General features: G+C 35.5%; 2 protein-coding genes and 1 long non-coding RNA gene across 3 annotated transcripts; 2 read left to right on the plus strand and 1 right to left on the minus strand.

The window, feature by feature from the left end:
- Positions 1 to 511: 511 nt before the first annotated feature.
- LOC113513353 (uncharacterized) lies at positions 512 to 21,610 on the minus strand. Its single transcript, XM_052898760.1, has 9 exons — positions 20,003 to 21,610; positions 19,297 to 19,441; positions 13,982 to 14,110; positions 12,960 to 13,163; positions 10,362 to 10,505; positions 9,744 to 9,799; positions 9,036 to 9,148; positions 8,153 to 8,219; positions 512 to 2,048 (listed from the first exon to the last, which is right to left on the minus strand). Exons 1-9 carry the CDS (start codon positions 21,574 to 21,576, stop codon positions 914 to 916), a joined length of 3,567 nt encoding a protein of 1,188 aa, XP_052754720.1. The 5' UTR covers positions 21,577 to 21,610; the 3' UTR covers positions 512 to 913.
- Positions 7,808 to 13,135, plus strand: LOC128201526 (uncharacterized). The gene is made up of 3 exons (XR_008253272.1): positions 7,808 to 7,914; positions 9,039 to 9,134; positions 13,020 to 13,135. It is a non-coding gene; the product is annotated as an uncharacterized LOC128201526 (long non-coding RNA).
- Positions 15,061 to 17,624, plus strand: LOC128201525 (uncharacterized). The gene is made up of 2 exons (XM_052898761.1): positions 15,061 to 16,007; positions 16,532 to 17,624. Exon 2 carries the CDS (start codon positions 16,537 to 16,539, stop codon positions 17,404 to 17,406), a length of 870 nt encoding a protein of 289 aa, XP_052754721.1. The 5' UTR covers positions 15,061 to 16,007; positions 16,532 to 16,536; the 3' UTR covers positions 17,407 to 17,624.
- Positions 21,611 to 23,527: the final 1,917 nt, after the last annotated feature.

Consider the following 23,527-nt stretch of genomic DNA (forward strand, 5'->3'; position numbering starts at 1 on the left):
TTTTTGGCTGTTTATTTTGTTCACGTTATGGATTTAAATTGACGTTTAGTGTTCAAATGTCATAACAGTATTTTGACATAAGCTATTTTGTTTTTTTATCACTTCGGTTAGATATTAAAACTATAAGTATTAAGAACTCGGTTCCCTTTTATTTATTTCTGAACTGTGGGTCATCGGAGCCATTTAGATGCTCGAGTTTCAGTTATTCGTCTAGGTAGATACTAGCATCAGTTTAGATTTCTAAGTTTTCTTGTGTTATAAACAAAGAAAAAGTTTAACTATCGAGGTGGCTGGAGAGTCAAACTTGATTTAAAAAATAGAAATCCGATTTACCAACAAAATTATAAATTTGGGCGTGCAAACTAAACTTTAGATGATACAAGAAGACTGTAATAATATAGGATTATATTTAAATTTATAGCACACATGAATATTTATATACATATACCTACACATATATACATGTATAAAAATTTCTATTCTATAAAGGTTTACAAATAAATAATACGCCTTCATTATTCTATATTTAATGAGTTCCTACTATTAAAAATTTATAAATTGTACATGCAGTTAACAATAAGTATATTAAATTTCACTCCATCGGAGGATAACAATTCCATTTCGCAAGTACATAATTGTATATAAGAATTTATAGAAGTACTACTTATATTTTACTACAAAAATACCTTTCGCACAATTCAGTCAAAAGACAATGATTCTTTTCAATAGAATCATAATTGAAATTGTCAGCCATACAATGGTAGCATTCTTTACGCAGTCTATTAAAACATCTAATGTAATTCCAAAACTACAGCTTCAATCCAGTATTTAAACTTACATTAGCGTAAATACTTATACGATTTATGTAAACAAGCATTTCAACTTCTCTGTTTTAATAGACACTTTATCGTGGTCATCGTAATTTTTCGACTAATTTTTCTATAGCGCGATACCTTGACGGCAGAATAGAGTCTTTCAACAATAGCCGGAACCTTAAATCAGTGGACAGTGCCAGGCAAAGGTGCCGGGCATGTAAACGCGTCTCGGCGTTAGCATCACCAAGTAATTCACCGACAGCTCTCAGCAGCACAGTCCTTGGTTCGGGAGGCATATCGAGTGTTCTAGAAGCCCCGTTGTGCTGCACTAGACGAGCTAGTGCTTGAGCAGCCGCCGCTCTTACTGGCCCAGCGCGGTGTGTGGAACCACGCCGCGCTAACGCCACTGCAGCTCGGGCACTATTACTTCCACGTGCTAAACGGACCAGTGCTGACGCTGCATCAGCTCTTAGGAACCTATTTACATCTGCGCACCGCTCTAATAAAGCTGTTGCTGCTTCTTCCAACTCAGGATCTAAGGCTCGTCCGCGATGCTCAAATAGAGCACCTAGTGTAGAGCACGCCGTTCTTGCTACTCTCGATCGTAACGAACGCACATGTGCTGCTGCTGATCGAACGACGGCCCTCCAACTGGCAGCAGGGGCGCGGGCGGATGGGTCCGTGGCCAACCGTTCAGTTTCTATTAAACTGTTAACTATCAATTGCCAGTCTTCATGTCGTGCTGGTACAATACATTCTGCTAATGCATTGCGTACGTCTCGTTCAATAGGTGATGCATTTTCGTGGTAATTTGCACTTAACGGATCCGGAGTTTGAGTTCGACTACTAGACGCGCTTCGACTTTTTGATGCACCAGGTGAAGATTTTCTGCTGTACGGCCGCGACCCGGATCCGAGGGAATTTAGAGATTTCTGTGATCCGAATATTCTATCTGGACTTCTTGCATTCTCTGTATCAACTGATTGTCGACTATAAGCGTCAGTCTCTACTCGTGACCGGCGACTGTGTGATGAATGATTTGATTTTTCGGAATAATCTTCAATGTGAATTGACGGCGAACGAGGGGGTAACTGAGCGTCTTCTATTTCACACGTCGATGCCTCGATAACTGTTGTATCACCAACAATGGTACTATCAACAGATTTCTTATCCTCCAATTGATCATTCTTACCATTTTCCTTTTCTTCGTAACTTGTAAACGCGCTCGATTCTCTGTAAGCAAAAGCAAAGAATTAATATTACAACTACGAGGAAGTTATTAATGTTGTTTACTATCGAGTATTGGAGTCGGAAATTACCGAGTATGTGGGGGTAAGTCGGCGACGAGGTCGGGGGCAAGGGGCGGAATGGGTGCGGGTTCGACAACAGGACGAGGGCAGCACCAAAGCAGCATGGCCGCCTGCTGCCGCGGCGCCACCGCGACTGACGACCGACGACTGCATGCCTACGGCCGTACAGTCGACGCCACACGCCATGAATTGTACAACGGGACCGACACCTCAGCACCCTAACTCCGCGATCAATTGACAACCATGTTGATGAACTCATTCTACTACCTGCATATTATGCAGATTAGGTAAACACGCGTTCTCCTAGAATTTATGTAGACGGCGCGCAACAGCTATTACTGAGGATGTGGGCTAAAAATTATTTTCCATATTTTGAATAATTCTACGGCAGTTTGCAATAGATTGTACATAATATTGCTTAGCAATTTTAAATTGTATATGCGGTTTTTGACACACATATTTCGATCACAATGTAGAACGATGTAACGATAGCGTAAATGGGTCGCCAGCGGCCGTCTATAACGCTTGGGACAGAAGTGGGCCAATCATTTTAGTCTCAAAATGTAGGTTAGTGGTGGCACGCAATTACATCCCCTAACTCTTCGGTAAACAATGCGTGCCGAAATAAATTCAGTATAGCTAAAACGTTTATTGTCTGTTGAATTTGTAATCAAATGTCGCTTTTGATAAGTGTAAGGCCTCTTGTTGAAAACTTTAAGACCTAATCGATAACCTATTATTTTCTTTTAAACCCTAAGTCTATTATTATCTATTAACAACTTATTTTATTATTTATAGTTCTTACTACCTATTATACCTATTAATGAAGGTGTCTCATACATACACTGTCTCACATATACAATAGAGACAAGAAGATGAAAAATACTTATATTAATAGTACCGATTCTAAAAATGATATTCATCATTAAATTATTTAAAAAAAAATTGAGAATTTCCATAAATTATGATACTGAATTTTAACATCTTGAGACGTTCAGAATTCTTATTAGATAAAGAATCTAACAGCTTAACAATGTTTTCGGTTATATCAGAAATTCAAGAGTTTAGATAACAAAAAAAAAAATTCCAAACTTATTGTTCTATCTAGATAATTAATCAGAAAATATTTAATCTTTTATCTAGTAAAGTCTGTTTCATCAGATCATCATGAGCTTTTATTACAAAAAGGAATGAACTTATAAAATGATCGCCAAAGTGCGAGCAACAGGGAATTCTGGTTATGCATATGCTATTATACCTATATCCTAGTAACCAATGCACTTACAATAAACTTAGTCTAGCTGTGTCCTGATTGCGTGGCTGGCAAGGTAACCATGGAGACAGCATTCAATTGAAAATTAAACAACAAACGCTATATCTTCGTCAGCTTCGTTTACAACTTTGCATTCACGCTTAGCATTTCTTGGAACGGATACTGACGCATTTTCAAACGCTCTACTACGTATTCAGGGTCATTTTTTGTAGTAACAAATCGTCAGCCCTCATCTATTGATTGGGCGTTAGTCATCGAATAGGGTAGTTGATTCGACATAACGGTAATTTAGTAAATGTGCTAGTTTAACATAGATAACGATCAAGTCTGGCGGTCAAGTCAACAATACCTAGAAAATATGGTTGGAATGCAAATACATTAGAATAAAATACAATTCATTATACTTTTCTTGGCTTAGAGGGCCAATTTATTTTTAATTTACTTTGGTTACGATAACTATCGCTCCTAATAAACCCACTGAGCTCAATATTAGGAGACTAATTGACCACAGAAATAGTAACGTTTTAGGGTCATACTGTTCCAAAAGTGGTTGGTGTTGATTGAAGAAAGAAAAAAGTCCTATACCAAAGAATGTTTTATATAGCTTAGAATAGTAAACAAGATGATGGCCCTATCGACGGTAAGTGATATTTTTTGATTTACAAGAAACATGGTATCAACAAAACATGGAAACAAGTGTATCGATGTTAACAATAGGTTCTCATATTTCGCCATAATTAGGCATGTAAAATTTTATACTTAAATAGAATAAATGTTAATTAAATTAGACGTTAAAATTCGTAATGTTATAAAAAAAACTAATATATCAAATATGTCGAACACTTGTCACAATAAAAAAAGAAATGTCAATGTCAAATTATGGACTATTGATAACAGCTGCATGACTATTGGTAACCCGAGAGGTAATTCAAGTAGTTAAGTATTTTTGCATCAAAAACTCTTGCACACTGTAAAATATATAATTAATTAGATAATTCAAGATTTCCTGTTCTTAGGTGATAATCATATATCCATATAACCATATAGACTTTAGCATCCTCATAGAAATCATAGAATACACGATAACGGCCAGTTCCTCGTAGGTTGTTATTTCTGAGGCGGATTAAAAGTTTTAATGCCTCTGTACCCAGTAGTTTCATTGCCATAACCAGTCAAGGAAGAGACCGTTTAATTTATACACGACCATGCAACAAGAAGCGCAATTGTATTACAGGATAAATAAATACGGTTAGAGCAATGAAGTCCTGCTGCTGCCCATTTCTCTACCATTAAATTCCCTTAGTTGCCTCTTACAACACCCACAGGAAAGGAAGGGGTGGTCTATTCTATGCCGAAACTACACAGCTAAATTTCCTAACTTAATCTACGCTCAATTTTAAAATATTATGGAATTGAACGTTTTGGATGTTCATTTTGATGCACAAATCTGACCTATTGTTTTACAAAAAATAAACACAGTAATACAATATTAATTTTTCCGCTGTAACTTATCATAACTCATTACTTAGTAATCGCCGTGTGGTCCCGGCATAGAATTGGCCACCCTTTCCTTTCCCGTGGATGTCGTAAGAGGTGACTAAGGAGAGCGAGGGACGGGCAGCAGCGTCCCTCTCATAACATCTGCAAAGCCTAACTGCGTTTACCAATCCGCCTGTATATATATATATATATATATATATATATATATATATATATATATATATATATATATATATATATGTACTTAAGGTTTATCCAATAAGTAGATACCAATGTTTACTTACGTATATCTAAACGAGTTTTATTCACATGTCATTTTAATTTTGTTTACGTTTTCATAAGTAGATACATTACCTATTGTGTTTTATGTAGGTGTTTACAGTGAGGGTTGATTGTTAGATATATTCAGGGGAGAGGTTCAAGGTCGGCGATGAGTACGTGACACCCCTAACCGTGCAGGCGTCCTTGGAGTCTAAAATTTACTCATTGGTGATTTCTAATAGCTGCCTAGAGCGATTCATATTTGAAATTCATCTAATTGACAGTTTTCCACAAGAATTACGTGTTATTGTGGAAAACTGTGTGCGTGAAATGGATCTCTTTGTTATTCTCATCACGGTCAATTTACCAGTTTATTGTTCACTAATGGATATAGTCCATAAGAATTTATATTATTTATAATGATGTATTAGTCTTCATATAGTAGTACGTATATAATGCATGTGGCATGACTATAACTACGCCTAGCGGGCTTAAATAATATCAGTGTCCTACCGATTAACTTAAACACCATAGTTCATTTGGATGAAATTATAAAATAATATGTCCAATTGCCATTGCATAACGGTGGCGTATATATCCCTATCGTTATTACTAGTAACGGTTTGAAGGATGGGATATGGCGTGAATTTACAGAATACAGGGGAATAACACCTGAGTCCTCAGGAATGGCAACACATGGGGGGTATCATGGGCGAAACAGTATACACTGCTCATGTCTATAGGCGACGGTTACCACTTTCCATCAGGTGGGCCGTTAGCTTGTTTGCCATTCTAAGTTGTATAAAAAAAAAGTGCTAACTAGTAACATGATACATGCTAGCGATGTTGATTCCTTTGACGAATTAGATTCACACTTGTCTAGAGGTCCTGATCCTTACTGGTAAACCAATAACGCAATGGTTACAATTCTAAATAATCCATTAGACAAAAACTTATACGTACATACGTACTTGCTAAGTTAATAATAGAAGAAAAGAAAGAATACTGTATTCTTATATAAAAAACGTGATCAGGTGGTGAGACTCGCACGGGCACAAGGTCAAAGCGAGTGGTCACTGAAACCTAACATATGTCTAAATCGATGCCTATCAATTTTTTATCCAAGTAATCAATTATGTACATATCATACACAAGTCTTTGGTTAATTGCGGTACGTTATTGAACTTTGCTCGCCGAATAAATAATATAAGAAGTTCGTTGCTTTTCAATTCAATGTCTAGTTGTAACTACAATATCCGTGTTTGTAATAGGATATCGCCCCTTTTTATGTTATACCTACCAATAGTTAGCTATATTCGCTTAATTACATTATGTATAATATAGTTACAGATGATCATTTTTGTATTAAAAAAACACTATCAGATGATTATCGAAGAACTTTAGTTTTTTCAGAGGAAACATCGGAATATTTTCTGAACCTAATTATTTACTTATATTACATTTGTTCCAAATGTGGAGTGGATGGTGCTTCTTAAACTCTTCAATAATACCCTTATTATATTTATTAAGAAGTTCAATGAAAGAGTACGCATTATAATAAATCAATCAATACTAAAAAGGGCGGGAAAAATCTATCTCCCACGTTACCAGTGTTGCCAATGTAATAATTAAAATATTGTTAGATGGTGTTGCCAACAATTTTTACTTATTAAGCATAAATATATGAGAAATTGATTAGAGAGAAGTATGGATTGAAACACTATGTAATGACAAAAATCGAAAAGGGAATGTTGCGTTGGTTTGGACATTTAGAGAGGATGATTAAAAGAAGGATTACGAAAGAGATTTATCGAACAAGAATGAATGGAGATGTTGGCAGGGGCCGCCCTAGATGGACCTATGTGGACCTAATAGACGATTTGCTGAATGGCCAAATTAAAAGTACTCGTAACCGGTGAGCATGTATGTCCGTGACCGTAGGTGTCATGAGAAACGACTAAGTGGCAATTACTAGCAAATTCCCACTTTTATAGGGGAGGCTTATGTTCAGCAGTGGACATTTAAAAGGCGATGTGATAATAATGAAGAACAGTATAGTGACCATGTAAATTTGCCAGATCGGCCACTAGCACTACAAATAATGAATGACGAGGTTTCCTCTAAAGACGTATGAAAGAAAAACATAATCTTCAATAAGAGATTTCTTCAATATTGGCAACGCACACATGACACCCCTGATGTTACTGGCTTTTGTAATATACAGTAATCACTAATCATCAGACGAGCTGTATGAGAGTAGTAAGTAGAGGTTTAGAATGGCATGGACAGCTCACCTGATGGTAAATAGTAACCATAGCCTACAAACCTAAACAACATTATTAGCATATATTTTAAATACACAATTGCGACTTAACGCGATGTAAAAGCTTTTACAAGTAAATAATACTTACATACGTCGACAATAAAGAAGCAGGTACGTTGATATTATTTTACCTGAAAAAGCTTTTACTTCGCGTTAAGTCCCGATAGTGTATTTAAAATATGCGTAAACAACGTAAACGTTTAAAATTAACTATTATTTACACATTTGATGTTTTTTGTGCTTTAAAATTAACTATTATTAACACATTTGTGGATTTTTTTTTTATGCAGCTTAGAATTGCAAACAAACTGACGGCCTACCTGATAGAAAATGGTAACTGACGCCAATAGATGTGAACAGTACCATGGGCATAACGGAGTATACTGGTTCGCCCAAGATATTCCCCATGCGTTGCCATTCCTGAAGACTAAGGTATCATAACTCTGTACCCTATAAATTCACTGTCATGTCATTCTATAAACAGAAACACACCATGCCAAACACAACTATTTCGCAGTAGAAACACGAATGGTGCAGGCGTACCCAAACAAACGACTTTTGTACAAAGTCTCTCTCTCTGGCAAATTGAATTTCAGAGAATTTAGAGCTCTGTTTAATATATAAGTTAGTATAATAAGAAAATGTACAAGTTAGGTTAGTATGTACATACCTATCGCTTAAGGGTATTGGAGACAGTGCAGGCTTCATAAGAAAGTCTCTTCCGGGCTGCGAAATACCTGTCAACAACATAGTTAGCTTTATATTATAATTGTGTTCTACAAAAACAGCCTTATATACTTTTATATATTTTATCGCCGTGTAATTCCTGCATAGAATGAGCCACCCCGTCCTTTCCCGTGGGTGTCGTAAGAGGTAACTAATGGAACTTAAAAAGGTGGTGGTTAACGGATGATATAATGATAATGATGATAATACAATGTTTTATAAAAATTATTTGATATAAGCTTTTGAAACAAGCTGATGCACACATCTATCTCAGAAGTCACATTTCTACTGAATGCAGATGTCTCTCAATTGCTATGTTTACTGCCCACCATTTTGGTCGATCAGGTCGTACACAACATGACTTCTGAAAAAAAAGGGCTTTGCCAGTAGTTGCCACGCTTGGTAGGCGGATTGGCAACCGCAGTTAGGTTTTGTAAATGGTTAAAGAGAGACGTTGCTGCCCATCCCCTAACCACTAAGTTTCTTTAGTCGCTTCTTACGACATCCACGGGAAAGGAAGAAAGTAGCCTATTTCATGCTGGGGCCATACGGAACATTCCTTAATATCAAGACTCCCTTAATAATAATAATTAGGCATTTTTTCATTCATATCTTGAGACAGAGAGATGGAATAGTTTTCCTAACGAAATATGTGTAATAAAACAAAAAATTGTACATCCCGTATTCACATAAGCTCTGGTCATTTCTGGTCAATTTCTGGTCATTTTTATACCCATTTTTTTTTTTGAGAAAAATGTTACGTTGCTTTGATATGATTTTAATTTCACTACATTTTCCATACATCAGTACAGATATAAAATACGTACCAGGCAGAGGCGCGGAGTCAGGCAGTGGTCGCAGTCTCCGGGGCAGTGCTGGCGCGGCGGGCGGAGGCGTGGATCTAGCCCGACGTCTTACTGGAACTGGTAGTTGAGAACTCCTAAAAAAATTACAATATCTCTATATCAACATGCCAGGTACGTTACGAAGTAGAGGGATCCGGGTTGAAAAAGGCATACGGGGTTCCATGGGCATAATAGTCTATTCTATGTTAATGGTGTGGTTCATGTTTGTAGGGGAAGATTACCACTTCCTATCAGGTGGGCCGTCAGCTTCTTCGACCCTCTAAGTATAATAAAAATAAAAACCGGGCGCATAATAGCGTCTTCCTTATGTGCATCTACGAGGTCGAAGGGATTATTAGTAATGGGGATTTAACAGTTCCATTGCTAGCAATATATTCTTTCAAGTCGACTTCCACGCGGTTCACCCTGGATTCCATTTATTTCTTGTGGAATTCATCACGATCGGCTAACTGACCTGTTTTCATCCCTATCTATCATCCCTCACTAGTGCACCGCCAGCGTATACCGATAGCACAGGCAGCCAACCATTAAAAAATGAACATTTACGGACTGATCCATTTTCATAACTCATATATATACACAGCCAGTCTAGAGATTCATTCTGATGGATAGATATTCTTTAAATTTTGTTTACGATACCCAATTACAAAAAAAACATTAAATAGTTACCTGATCACATGACTTGGTTTGATATTCTCAATCGGTCTGCTCAATCGCTCGCGTAACTGAAAAAAGAAACTATAATTAATAAAAAACAATGTTACTTCATTTGAGACTTATCAGATTACCGAAAATAACGGAGGCATTTTGACTGCCCAATCTTATCAGAATATAGGAAGATCTTTTGAAACATTAAGTACCTTTTAGGTAGATTAATTATAGATAGAAGTTACTCAATTCAATTTCTAATTTGACTGACGGTCACGCAAACGTGTCCGTCGTGTCTGTATTCGTGCGTAAGCTATTATATGCTTACGGAGGTTCTCTTAATAAGATCCTGGGTTCGATTCTCGGTCGAGGTTGAATATAAATCTAAAATACCAGAATTTATCTCACTGATATCCATACACATATACAAAAGAAAGAAACTTTTCTAAATTACAAAATAGGCTGCTTTCGATATTGATAAATAACTAGAAATTCAAAGAGACTTGGGTTGGTCTCTCTAGACCAAATTAAGAATTCTAAAAATTTTTAGACATTCAAATTAATTGCAGGGAAGTCAGAAAAAGAAAATAATATTTCGATAAGAATTTACAAATCTCATTTTGCAAATCGAATATTCACCTTATTACAAAAGATATCAGCTCTAGCGGTGCCGGCGAGCCTCCTGCGAACAGCGGAAAGAACAGCGGCTGGTCCGGCGGCTCGGGCCAAGCACAGCGTAGCACGGAGCTGAGCGGTTTGGACTGCTTCTGCATCGCCTGTCACCTATACAGACATTTTCACTTTTTTTTATAACTGAAAATTACAAATAACTCGGCGGTATCACCTAATTGAATACGGTAACTGTGGCATATACCTAATATGAACGTCACCATAGACAATACAAATTGGCCTGTGACGCAGAGTACCTCTTAAACGTTACAGTTATCATTCCTAGAGGCTTTTTTATACGTAAAATGCAATGGTAGCCCTGCCTTCTTTATCAGTGTACACTGATGATGTACCAATAAGTGACGATAGGTGAGGAGGTCAGGTCTTTTTTATTTTTTAATGGATGACAATGAAATGGCAGTCCCGCCCGTGCTAACGGTATACGCTAGCGGGGGACCATTGAGAGACGATAGGCAGATCAGTTTGCCCATCGTGATAAATTCAACGATAAATTAATCACGATGGTTTGCAGTGACAACCGCGTGACCTGATAGGGTATATTGATAGCAATGGGGACTAAATTCCCCTTTACTAACAATCTCTTTTCCCCTCCATGGGGAGATCAACCTGCTAAGGTATATTGTTTTTTTTTAATGGGTGATAATGGAATGGTAACCCCAGCTGCGCTATCGGTATACGCTGGCGGGGCTCCAGTGAGGGATGATAGGTTAAAATGAAAGCAGGTCAGTTAGTCCATCGTGACGAATTCCACTAGAATTAACCACGATGGTTTCCAGGGGGAACCGTGTGGAGGGCGACCTGACAGGGTGTATTGCTAGCAATAGGTCAGTTAGACACCATTACCAACAATCCCTTACCCCCTAGGATATATTGTTAGCAATGGGACTGGTAGTCCGTATTACTAACAAAGCATTCCTTCTTGTTCGTCAGGTCAAGTCAGTTAGCCCATTCTGACTAATTTTAAAATAACCACAATAGTTTCCAGAGAGAACTGCCTGGAAGTCAACCTGATATGGTATAATGCTAGATTTCTAAAGGGTCGTCCATTAATCGTGTGATGTTTTGTAGCATAAATGTTCGGTCCGGTACTGTTATGGTAAACGATCATAGTAGCCCATCCATTTTCATATTCCATCAAAGATATTTAGAATCAAAATTAACAGACGTAACAGAGGTATATTTATAAAAAATTGATGGATTTATTAAAAATACATTAACAACTTATATTTCATTTGTTAAGTCACTTTAATTTTATAGACCCACTGCAAAGGACAAGAACCATTAGTGACAATAGGTTAATGGTTGTTATTAAATAATCATTTATGCATGATTGATCAACTTTATCGCTTCATATAGCAGATAGTTTAGATTAATTAACAATAATACTAATATTGTAAATATGAAAGTGAATTTGTTTGTTAACTTCGAAATTTAATATACATATCTTGATCACGCGGACAGTCTTTTGTTTTTTTTTCACCGGAGAGTTTTTTTTATGGGTGAAATTGGAATGGTAACCCCGCCTGCGCTAATGGGGTACGCTGGCGGAGCACCAGTGAAGGGTGATTGATGAAAATGAAACCAGGCCAGTTAGTCCATCATGATGAATTCATCAGGAATTAACCATGATAGTTTCCAGGGGAAACCGCGAGGAGTATACCTGGTTGGGTATATTGCTAGCAATGGGATTTTTAGTCTCCGTTACTAATAATCCCTTTCCTCCCCTTCACCGGAGTTAGTCGCAAAAGTAAATTGGCACACAGTTTTTATAAATGGAGAATATTAATTTTCATTGCTACTATTATTTTTATTATCTGTTTTTATACATATGTAAGTATATAATATATATAAATAAATAGAAGTATACTCGTAGCGTATCTGTTTAAGCCATTCATAAAAATTACATAGCGTGACATCGATTTTGAGAGCGAAACTTTCATAATTTCGAGTTAGTTTTTGGGGAAAGTCGTACAATTAACCCCGTGTAGGTCGTGGTAGGGGTTGTGTTGCATGTCTCTGTGACCACTGGCTATTATAGATTGTACCCAGATACGTCACGTAACGCGGTGGGAACGAGGTGACTTATCGTCACTCACTACTACGTATAAATAATTTGCATAAAATAAAAAAAAATATTTATAGCGAATTGGAACGTAACATTCTTTAGTAAGTTATATAGAACTAGCCTAATTCGGTTTTATTTGTAAGTACAGTAAATAGTCCTTCGTAGAGTGGCCAGATCGTGAGGATGAAAATTATATTTTTTTGGTATAGACGCAATTATCATATTTAATAAATAAACATTATGTGCCAAAAAAAAAAAAAAAACTACTATAACTGTGACAAAACTATTTATTTTGATTTAAAAACTAAATTACTGAACCGATATTGATAAAATTCCTATAGGACCAACCTGTATGTATATCCTTTCAGATAAAAAAAGGTATTTACCAAATCGGTTAAGAACTGACAGAGTTATGAGGTAACAAATATAAAAAATACAATAAAATTTAAAGAAGGAGTTAAAAATATCTAGATATTACTTACACCAATCATATTAGGGTCAAAGATGAGGTCTACGAGATGATGCAGCGCAATTCTCTGCAGGAGAGCATGTGGAAGCGCTGCAGGAAGCGGCTCTTGGCCCATCCTGGTCACCAGTGCAGGCAGCAGTTGACGCGCGCAGTCGTTGCTTGTGCCACGAACCAGCGCGCAGACCGCACTTTCCGCCGGTGCTCTAGCTGCTGTTACCTAATAATTAAAAAAAAAAGTTTTAGACAGTTTTTTTTAATCTTTTATTTTTTAAGCTGAGATATTACAGGATATGGAGACATAAAACCATAGACAATGAAGAATTTAGAGGCAATGAAAATGAGGACTTACTGTCACATTTTTAAATCTTTTGGCATGACCTGGTCACAAACACTGAAGCATTGGACAGATCTAAAGTAAAAATTAAGCTTGTGAACATCAATAAGCATTGAAAAAGACGTATTAAGAGTACGTATAAAGAAGTATTTCAATAACATCATGAGAAAAGATAAATGCAGGATACTCTAGCTAGTCATTCAAGGCTTCATATCTATATGTGACGGTTTTTTTTAATAAATGAACATGAAATGGCGTTCTCGCCTATGTGAAAGGTATACAATGGGGCATTAGCGGGAAATGAAATAATAAGGATAAATTCAGGCCAGTTGGTTGATGGTTTCCCACGATGGTTTCCCTAAAGACCGCGGGATGGTCGACCTAACAGGGTATGTTGCTGACGCGGTTACTATTTTCCATCAGGTGGACCGACGGCTTGTTTGCCACTCGATGTGTTATACGAAAAAAATTAACTGAATGACGAAGAAAGAAGTCAGGCATGTTCAACAAGTACCTACCAACAATAATTAAAAAAGTATGTTGAGATATCAAGTTTGCTTCTTGATTCAGGTTGTTCAGTTCCATAAATGCTATGGCTGGAATTCAGCTTGAAATCAGTTGGTACATCCATTATGACTAGATTATTCTAATTTTTACTATGATAATTATTAGGCACTATCAAAGCGAAATTAAATACGCACCGCTTCGCTGAGCGCCCACATGTGTTGTACGAGAGATAACGCGGTTGACTCCACTTTCTGCACGTTGGCAGTTTCTAACAACGTGCTGTGAAGCTGGTCAGCTGCCTTCACAGCTGATATCCAATTCTCCTGGATACAAAGAATAAATTCCATATTTTAATCTCAAATTCGAAATTCAAAAGTGTTTTTTTTTGTAATCTACATAACTACTTTTTAACGGCTTTAGCAATTATCATGAAAAAAATGCACAGAGTATTTTGGATGGATAAGGATAGTGGTCAGTTTATTTGCCATTCTAATTATCACAAATAAAAGTATCATTTTATTCTTAACGAACATCTTAGAGTGATAAGGAAAAAATGTGTGAGAAAAAAATCTATGCATATTTTCAAAACCACTAGGTTTACAAATATCTGTTAAACATTGTTTCGTATTGCTTTATGGTACCTACAATTGTAAAAATGCATAACCTAATTTAAGTATTACAGATGGGCAAAGCACCGGGTTTAAACCCGGTGCTTTGGTAAAAACCCAATAAACACCCATAAACTCCCATAATCACCCAAAAAAATAGGTTTTTACGTATTTTTTTGAAAATATGTAAGTAATACCAATAAATTATTTTTATAAATTGTATTGATCAATTCTACAATATTAAATAAAACGTTAACTAATAATATTTCAGGAAATTTTAAAAATCTATATATAATAAAATGAAAGTAATTAATTTTCAGTGTTTTCATGTTGCAGTTGATCAACATATTGGCCTTTTGCTTCCCGTAGATACTTTAAAATTTCTTCATAACACCTCGTTCGCACACATGGCCGTATATATTTAAATTCTTGAGCCACTAACAGTCCGAAATACTCATTTCTTTTATCCTCTTCTCCATAAATTAAGCATTTAGAACAGTTTGTTTCTTCTTTCAGTAAATTTTCTTTTACTTTATCCTCGTTTTTTTTCTTTGTTGCGACGACGCTGGGTAAATCATCTGGACACTGGGTCTCACTATCGCCAAATATATTTGGAGATCGGCTTCGGCTAAAGACATTTTTTTCTTTCTACAATTTTAAATTAAATTTATTAGAATAAATGCTTCGAACACACGCGATCTAAATACCTTTTGTGTTTATTATACCTTACCTACCTAGGTATAAAAAGAGTACTTACGTAGATTTTCTTTTATTAACTGTTTTATACGAAGATCTTGATCTCTCAAATTAGCATCCATTTTACTTCCAGTGATTATCAACTAAATTAATAATCCACAAAGTATTAAATAACGTTTTTATGAAATATTTAGCACAAAAACAATACCCTTTAAATATCGATCGTCAGTAACTGTGGCTGACTTACCTATATTCTAGCAAGCAGGACTGCCAGATGTGAAGGGGAAATCCCCAATAAATTGTTGCATGTGACTGATGATGTGAGCATGTTCGTTTCATAATAAAAATGTTGCCAGGTAACCAAAAAGTCGTATGTTTTTGTGCGAATTACGATCATAATCTTTACGATCGTACATTAAAAAATAGACAAATAATAGTATGAGTACGATTTAAATCGTATATCTGTCAACCCTGCTAGCAAGACAGCGACAAAATCACGTTGCATAACAATGTAGCCCAAGCTTATATCTTATGAAATATACGGAAGAGATACGGACTTAGAAAAAACAGAAATGTTGTTCTTTGTGGAAGTCATTGATGAAATTCTATGTATTTTAGCCCGCAAACTTTCTTCAAACAAAAACAGCGCCATCTAGTATCGAGTTCTGTAATTATCTCTTTGTTTATGGATTTGAAGTAAGACCGCCACGCATGCAATACATTATGACTGGGGATTTCCCTATTCGTCGACGCTGAATATGAGGCGACGACAATCACTGTCAAACGTGTTCACTATTACTCTGACTCTGGTAACGTGACTTCCTGGTAACGTGTTAGGTAGGAAAAGCAGTAAAAAAGTGCATATTAAGGGAGCAGATTTGAAATAATATTTATACTTAACAAGAAATAATTAAAGGTAAGTGGATTTTTGAATGATACAATTATATCATGATCACTTAACAATTTTAACTTAAAATTAGATGTATTATTACAAGCTTTTATTTAGCTTGCGTTATGTAAATAAAAGTATGTAGGTATGTTCGTATGTTGATGCAATTATCCTCAATCCTCAACCGACTGGGATAAAATTTTCCATACACGTTTATTTTGGATGATAGTGCATAGTTAGCTGAGAGTCGTCATTGGATAATAATGGTGGATAGCCTAAGATGTGTACTAGATATTTATTTTTAACATAATATGCGTAAGTACCTAATCGAATTAAAGAAGTTGCTGAGAAAAATACAGAACAATACGATAATAAACTAGCGTCTGCGTTTAATCCTCCGAGGAGATGTAATTTTACAAAGGTTTTTTGTATTTATTTTATTATTTTTTTAATAAATTTATTGTAAATAACAAGAAATAATCATTGTAAAAAAATAGGCACTCTATTGTTGAATTTTCGTCAGACCAACTAATCATCGTTCATTTTTTTAGGTTCAATGGGGAGACCTAAAGATTTACGCATATGGGAGCACTACCGTACTTTACCAAACAAGTCTGTTTCTTGCAAGCTTTGTAATAAGGTCTACAAATTCAGTAATGCTGCCAAAATGCTTCAACATCTTATCACTTGTCCAAAATCTCCAGAAACATTAAAAGACTCTATGAAACTTATAAAAGATAGCTCGTCCAAAACCAAAATGTCTGGACTGTCAGAGATAGAGACAAATGATTCTTTTATAAGCCCCTCGTCGTCTGCTAACACTACAATAAATGCTGAGTTTCAAGACACCGATGATCATATAAAAACAGAATTAGCGAGAGCTATATTTGTAACAGGGACGCCATTATCGATGGTGCAACATCCTTTATGGATACAATTTTTCGAAAAATTGCAACCAAAATTTAAAATACCTTCACGTAAAGCTTTAGCGACAAAATACTTAGATAAAATATATAGAGAAATGCGTTTTGAGTTAAATGAGGAACTAAATGCTTGTAGTTACTTACACCTTCAGTGCGATGGCTGGTCTAATTTAAGAAATGAAGGAATAATAAACTTTCTTATATCAAAACCTCAACCTGCATACGTTAAAAGTTTGAATACAGAAAGTAATCCTCACACTAGTGAATACCTTAGCCAAGAAGTTGAAAAAGTAATGAAAGTGTATGGAGCAAATAAGTTTCTTGTACTTATTGGCGATAACGCTAGAAATATACAAAAGGCATTCGAATTAACAAAACTCAAATATCCACATGTTGTTCCTCTCGGTTGCTGTGCACATATCCTTAACTTGTTGTGCCAAGATATTGTAAAGATACATAACTGTGTTTATTATGCAAGCCATAAATATAATAAAAACTGTTAAAAGGAGTCAACGATTAAGTTCCTTGTTGATAAAATCAAGGCAGGGTGAAGATTCTACACAAACACTAAAATTGCCTTGTGCTACAAGATGGGTAAGTCATGTTACTTCGTTAAAAAGTTTGAAAGCAAATAAGATAGCTTTGCAAATATTAACAGTTAGAGAAGATGTGGTAATTTCAAGAGATATTAAAGATTTAATTCTAAGTGATGATTTCTGGACAACGAATGTATAAGTATTTTGGAACCAGTCACTGAAAGCATATTTTACTTAGAGAGCGACCAGAATCGTTTGCATCGCACATACATTACATTTAGAGATGTACAAGCTAAGATACGTTTTGCATTAAATGAGATTTCGACATTGAGCGAAGAAAGCAAACAAGATTCTAACATCAGTATCTTTATATGGCAATGAGGCCAATACATTTTGCAGCATATATTCTAAAATGAGTCGAATTTTTTTTTGTTATCTACAATTTAAGCCAACACTTAAGTTTGTCAAATGTAATTTCAGATTTGGCGTGTTATAAAGCTAAAGATAACTTTTGGGCCAGAGGATTTGTATGGAGCTCATTAGATAGCATTGAGCCCCTAATATGGTGGAAAGGTATTTGTGGTTCCACTGAGTTCAAAGTAGCGATTTATTCTATCAGCTCCCTGTATTCGGCAGCCACTAATATAGGCTACATACATAATAACAAAAGAAAGTTTATGAAAAAATTTCATTCATTTGTTTTATTAAACATAAAGCTGAATGCGAACATCAGTTTAATGAAGTGAAATTGAGCAAAAATGAACATAACAGTTTAGACGAAAAAAATGTATACAATTCATCGCTTGTAAAACTCTGAATCTGACAGTGATTGACTGTAGTTTTACATTTTACTTTCATCTCTTTCTTAATAAACTCAAAATCAAATTAAAAGTTTTTTATTCTGTAGGCTGCATAATAATATTGTCTATGTCAAGTATAGTGGACGTCTTGCGGCTGAGATGACGATGATGAAGTACAAAATCATAAACACAAAAATTTGGGTGTTTTGTAAACCCAAAAACCCGGTTTTTGCAGACTTTAAACCCACCCAGGTGGATTGCCCATCTCTATTAAGTATTGAAAACCCATTAACGATTACAACCTTGAGATTATTATATAATAGTGTACTTATCGATTTTTCTACAAAGCTAGAATTTTTTCTCGACAACTTCTATAACACAGACTTTACATAGCATATATGTTGCCCTAATGTTGTAAAACTGAGGTTCCAGATTCGATTCTTGTTCATGCTAATTTAGATTACAAACTTGTTATAATTAGCCGAGTCTGGGTGGGTATATAGAATTCGTCTGGTTATACATATAAAATAGACAACGTATTGCTATATTGACAATATTTTTGATAAAATCGTTACCATTTCTATACTAAAATTCTGATTTTTGTCACAAACTATAGCTTTATAGTTTTTGTTATTCGTTTCTTAATAACATTCCCTCGCGTGAACTTTCGAAACCCTAGGGCTCTTTAAAGCATACCTACGTTAAATATGGCTGACCTAATTAATATATGATTGTGTTGCATTTATTTCAATGTATTCGCAATATTGATTTTGGGAGCCATATTTTATATCACTAAAAAGAAATATCAATTTTCTTTATTTTTATTACTATTACGTTTTGATCAGACGCCAGTTTCATTATTTCCCTCTATCCTAAGATTGTAAGTTTATCGTTATTTAACAAAAAAGGTTGCCTCTTTTTAATTTACTTCTTGTAATACATATTTTTTAGTTCTTGTGTAGATATTTTATGTAATTATATCTTTTATCAATAAAGAGTTTGCGTTCATTCATTCTATGTTAATTTTTATTTGGTTATCTAAAAATATTAAACATACCGTGTTATGCAGTTGGTTGGCGACATGTTGGGGCACTATGCCCGAGTCCTCCCATTCGTAATGTTCTCTCAATGGAGACGGTACTCGTGGAGACAGCAAATCAGTTTCCGCCACTGGGCTTGATGTGAGTAGACTGAGAACAAACCTGAATAAAAAAAAAAATCTTTCAAAATTAGCATATACCATTTTCAAAATCAACGTCATGTTCGAGAGAACATGGTATATAGCTGAGTGACATATACCGTGAGTACTTTTATGCAAACTCATTTTCTATTTTTATATTTGCAAAGATATATCTGAAAGAATATATGCGCCTTTCATAAGAGGCGAGACCCCTTCTGGAAAAGAATTTTAAATACATAATTTCTTAACAGATAAATTTCATAAAATCATAAGACTTGGTAAAACTTTAATCAAATACTTTGGGATTTATTCATAAAAAATTGTTAAGAAAGCTTAAAAACCTAAACCTATGCTTGAATGATTTCAACAAAATTTTCAAACAAGAAAAAGATAAATTATAAGATATTGAATACTTTTGTTCATAAAAATTAGTTAAGAAAGCTTAAAAACTAAACCTACGCTTGATAAATTTCAATCAACAAAAAACGAATTTTTTTGTTGATTGAATTATTGTGTTTATTTAGACTATTATACAAACGACGTCACGGACATAGTTAATATTTTAATAAAACTAGTAACTCACCCATCACGTTCTAACTGCAAATGTGTTTGATGCCGGCGGGGAGATACCGCTGGACTTCTCTGCAAATTATGTAGAACCTCCACTTCCCTGTGTGGTTCTACAGGACTAGGAACTTTTTCCGGCGACCGCACTTCTGACAAAGTTAAAGCAAACCCAGACCCTTCTCTTAGAACAGTTTCTTGATTGTCGTTTTTAGTCCTAAAGTAGTCATATAACTCACTTAAAGATTTCGATTTTAACGTCATTTTTCCGTCGGTTACGAAATTTTGCTTTTGAGGTTTATTGTGAATAACTGGCAGTGGTATACCACTTTTTTTTAGTGGTTTTACTTGAACATTGCTTACTAATGCTTTACGTTTAATTTCGTTCATTTTAGTTACAATTACCGGCGTTATTTGCGTCGTCATCTCTATAATATTGTCTTTTTTTAACGGAACCAATTTATTTTGATTATGGTCGTCTTCACTAGATAGCAGATTTTCACTGTCTGGCGTCCTTATTTTAATACTCTCTCCACCAAATCGCACTTTTTTAACAACAACATCAGTATCCTCAGAGTCACCATCACTATACTTAAGCATATTCCTATCCGAACTATCACAGTCTTCTTCACTCCCTGTATTTTTCTCCGAGCCCGTTTCATTTTCTTCTAAAACTGTCATCGTAATTGCAGTGTCCGCATCAAATTTAATTTCTGTTTCTATTATCACCTTAGCATAATTATTGTTACTACTGTAATATGGTAGGTGTGCGAATGATTCCTCAGAGGAAGTGTCAGTTGAAACCCTTACAGGAGTAAGTGGTGTATTAAACACATGATTAATCTTTAATAGAGTTTGATTGTTATCTCGATAAGCTTTCCTAGGTGCATAATACACGTCCATGGAATCCTCATCGTATAATTCGCACAGCTGCCGAAATTTATCTTGAACTTTGAAATCAAGCCGTGAAAGCAACATCATGTAGTCTCGTGGTCCGCAAACTCTTCGAAGCTTTAACAAAGCTCGTTGTGCAACATCTCTGTGTATTGGGTCGAACAGTTTGTCTCCTAAAATTTGAAATATCGGTAACATGTTTAATGCGGGATTCCTTCTTTTAAGTATATTCATAACAGAAGGTATTGACAAAATTAATCCAGTTATAACGTTCACTTTTGTGTCAATGTTCGCAGATTGTGGCCTTATGTTCTGATACGAGCATTTATCTAATATAGCTCGGGCGGCGCATTCTGTATCTTCACAATGCGTGCAGAAAACTTTGAGAGCGTCTAGCGCGCCCTTCCGGACGTTTGGTGAATTGTGACCTAGGTTGTCTACTACTTGGTCGAATGGGAATGATAGGGCGTTTCCTGAGAGAGGAAGCAAGTCGGCGAGTACTCGAAGTGCATGGAGTCGAACTTCCCATTCAGGATGCGTGAGGCGATCACGGATGGCAATGTAGAGGAGCTCAACGTCCAAGTCCGGGGGGAGCGCTTGGGCTCGCAGCACTCGATCCCACAAGGGAGCGAGTGGCGGCGGCGGCGTCTCGGGCAGTTGCATGGTGCGCGAATGACGGCTCGGCGAGCTGGGTGGCATGCCCAGCCGCGCCGCTGGCCGACGAACAACTGGGTTAATGATCGGACGGTAAGCCACGCGCTCCTGACCAATCGATGGAAACACATATTACCCCTATACATAAATAAATGGCATACGATGGAATACCCTATGCATATTAGCTGTGACAAAAGAACCCCATTTATATAGGTAATTTACCTATTGAAACACTAAACTAGTAAATTATTAATTTTTAAAGATTGTAATAAATATATTTTTTTTTATTAGTAAGTATTTACAAATTAGTAATTACAAAGTAGTATCTACTTGCAAATTATTGAGTTATATCTTTATATTGTAGGAAACCTAAGAAATTAGGTTACATTTCATAGACTAACTCCCTGGTGATATTAACACCGAATGAATCTGAAAGATGACGTCACAATCGTCTCTGCTATGTTCAATTAAATATATATGTTATGTGGTGGACAAATTAAATTGCCGATATCCATGTAAGTCAAAAGAAGATCGAAATGAAAATAACTTACTCGTATTAATATTTAACTAACGACCCGCCCCGGCTTCGCACAGGTGCAACGTAGAAACTAAAATGGGTCTGTATGGAATAATTAAGAACATTCATATTTGTTAAACATTAGAATGGTATTAGAAAGCTTTCCATATAGTATAATACATATTATAGATATGCCATCGCTGACTTTTTTGTAGACCTAATAATGAGGAACAATTGCATCGTACATTGTTATATTTCAAAAGAATAATTCGATGAAAGCTCACAGACAGCTTGATTTCTTCCGACATCCTTAACAATTATCGTCATATTTCAACAATATTAAACTAAATACTCTATCTATTGATAAAAACCATATCAAAATATATAGCGTAGTTTAAATAAAATCCATTATTGGCTGTATTTATAAGAGACTTAGCATGTAAGTTGAGTTTTTAAGAGCTGTGGATTTTTGTATTAAATTAATAAAAAAAAAAGATCTAAACATACATACAGAGGGAGAAGCGACTTTGTTTTATACTATGCAAAGATTTTAAGAAATACATTTAGCGAAATTTATAATTGATTTTACTTACGCTCAATTAGTTCTAGGTTAGGCATAATAAAACACCTATATCATAGATTTAATCAGAAATCAAGTATTTTCTATTACCTTCGTTATGTAATTAACCTTCGTGCCAAATATTAAGAACTTAGATTAATAAAATAGTCTAGGTAGATCCTAGATACGCAATACGCATGGGTGGAGAAGAAGGTCAACTTTTTTATCAAATTACTAATTGCCATGGCTGCGACTTCGTTTACGTATTGTCGAAATTACCTTTAAGTTACTTTTAAAAACATAATGGGTGATTTTCAGCAACTGCAATCACAGTCTAACTTCGATGAACCTTTTAAAATGTGCTTTTATCTTCGAAGCCCCAGAAAAGCAGAAGTCCTCGAAATATAGAAGGAATCATTTTATAAAACACTTCCCGGAGACATCAACTCTTCTAAAGACTCGAAACCAAAAAAGTTCATCGAAATTAGACAGAACTCGCACTTGCTAAAAATTACCCCAATATGATTACTTGAAAATATAAATAGCGTATTGCTATTGGAATACCGAACGGTAATAGTTTAATCGGACACGCTTGACTGCAGTCCTGGGATCCCAAGATCGAAACCCAACCTAAACTTCTAAATTTTCAAAATCATGTTTGAATCATTTTAAAATAGGATTATGTTAAAAAAAAAACGACTTCAAATGTTGTAAAACCATTTTGATTTAAAGTTTAAACTACTAAGACGGTTTTCATTAAATTTCCATGAACTAATTCGAACGAATATCTTTTGAGAAAAGAAATAATTTTCCAAATCAGTAGTTATCACACTTAGCAAGCGGGTTGTAAAACCGCAGTTGGGTTTTTGTCATATTTTAAGAGGGACACTGCTGCTGCCCATCCCTCGACTATTACGTTA

Source organism: Galleria mellonella, unplaced genomic scaffold, assembly GCF_026898425.1.
Source record: "Galleria mellonella isolate WM207_F2 unplaced genomic scaffold, CSIRO_AGI_GalMel_v1 utg537, whole genome shotgun sequence".
NCBI classification, from domain to species: Eukaryota; Metazoa; Arthropoda; class Insecta; order Lepidoptera; family Pyralidae; genus Galleria; species Galleria mellonella.

Coding starts and splice junctions, on each gene's coding strand:
- LOC128201525 (XM_052898761.1), top strand. CDS start 16,537: ATGGGGAGACCTAAAGATTTACGCATATGGGAGCACTACCGTACTTTA.
- LOC113513353 (XM_052898760.1), bottom strand. CDS start 21,576: ATGCCACCCAGCTCGCCGAGCCGTCATTCGCGCACCATGCAACTGCCC. Junction 9,149..9,743: donor AAACCAAGTCATGTGATCAG/GTAACTATTTAA, acceptor TAATTTTTTTAG/GAGTTCTCAACTACCAGTTC. Junction 2,049..8,152: donor CCAATACCCTTAAGCGATAG/GTATGTACATAC, acceptor TTTTGCTTACAG/AGAATCGAGCGCGTTTACAA.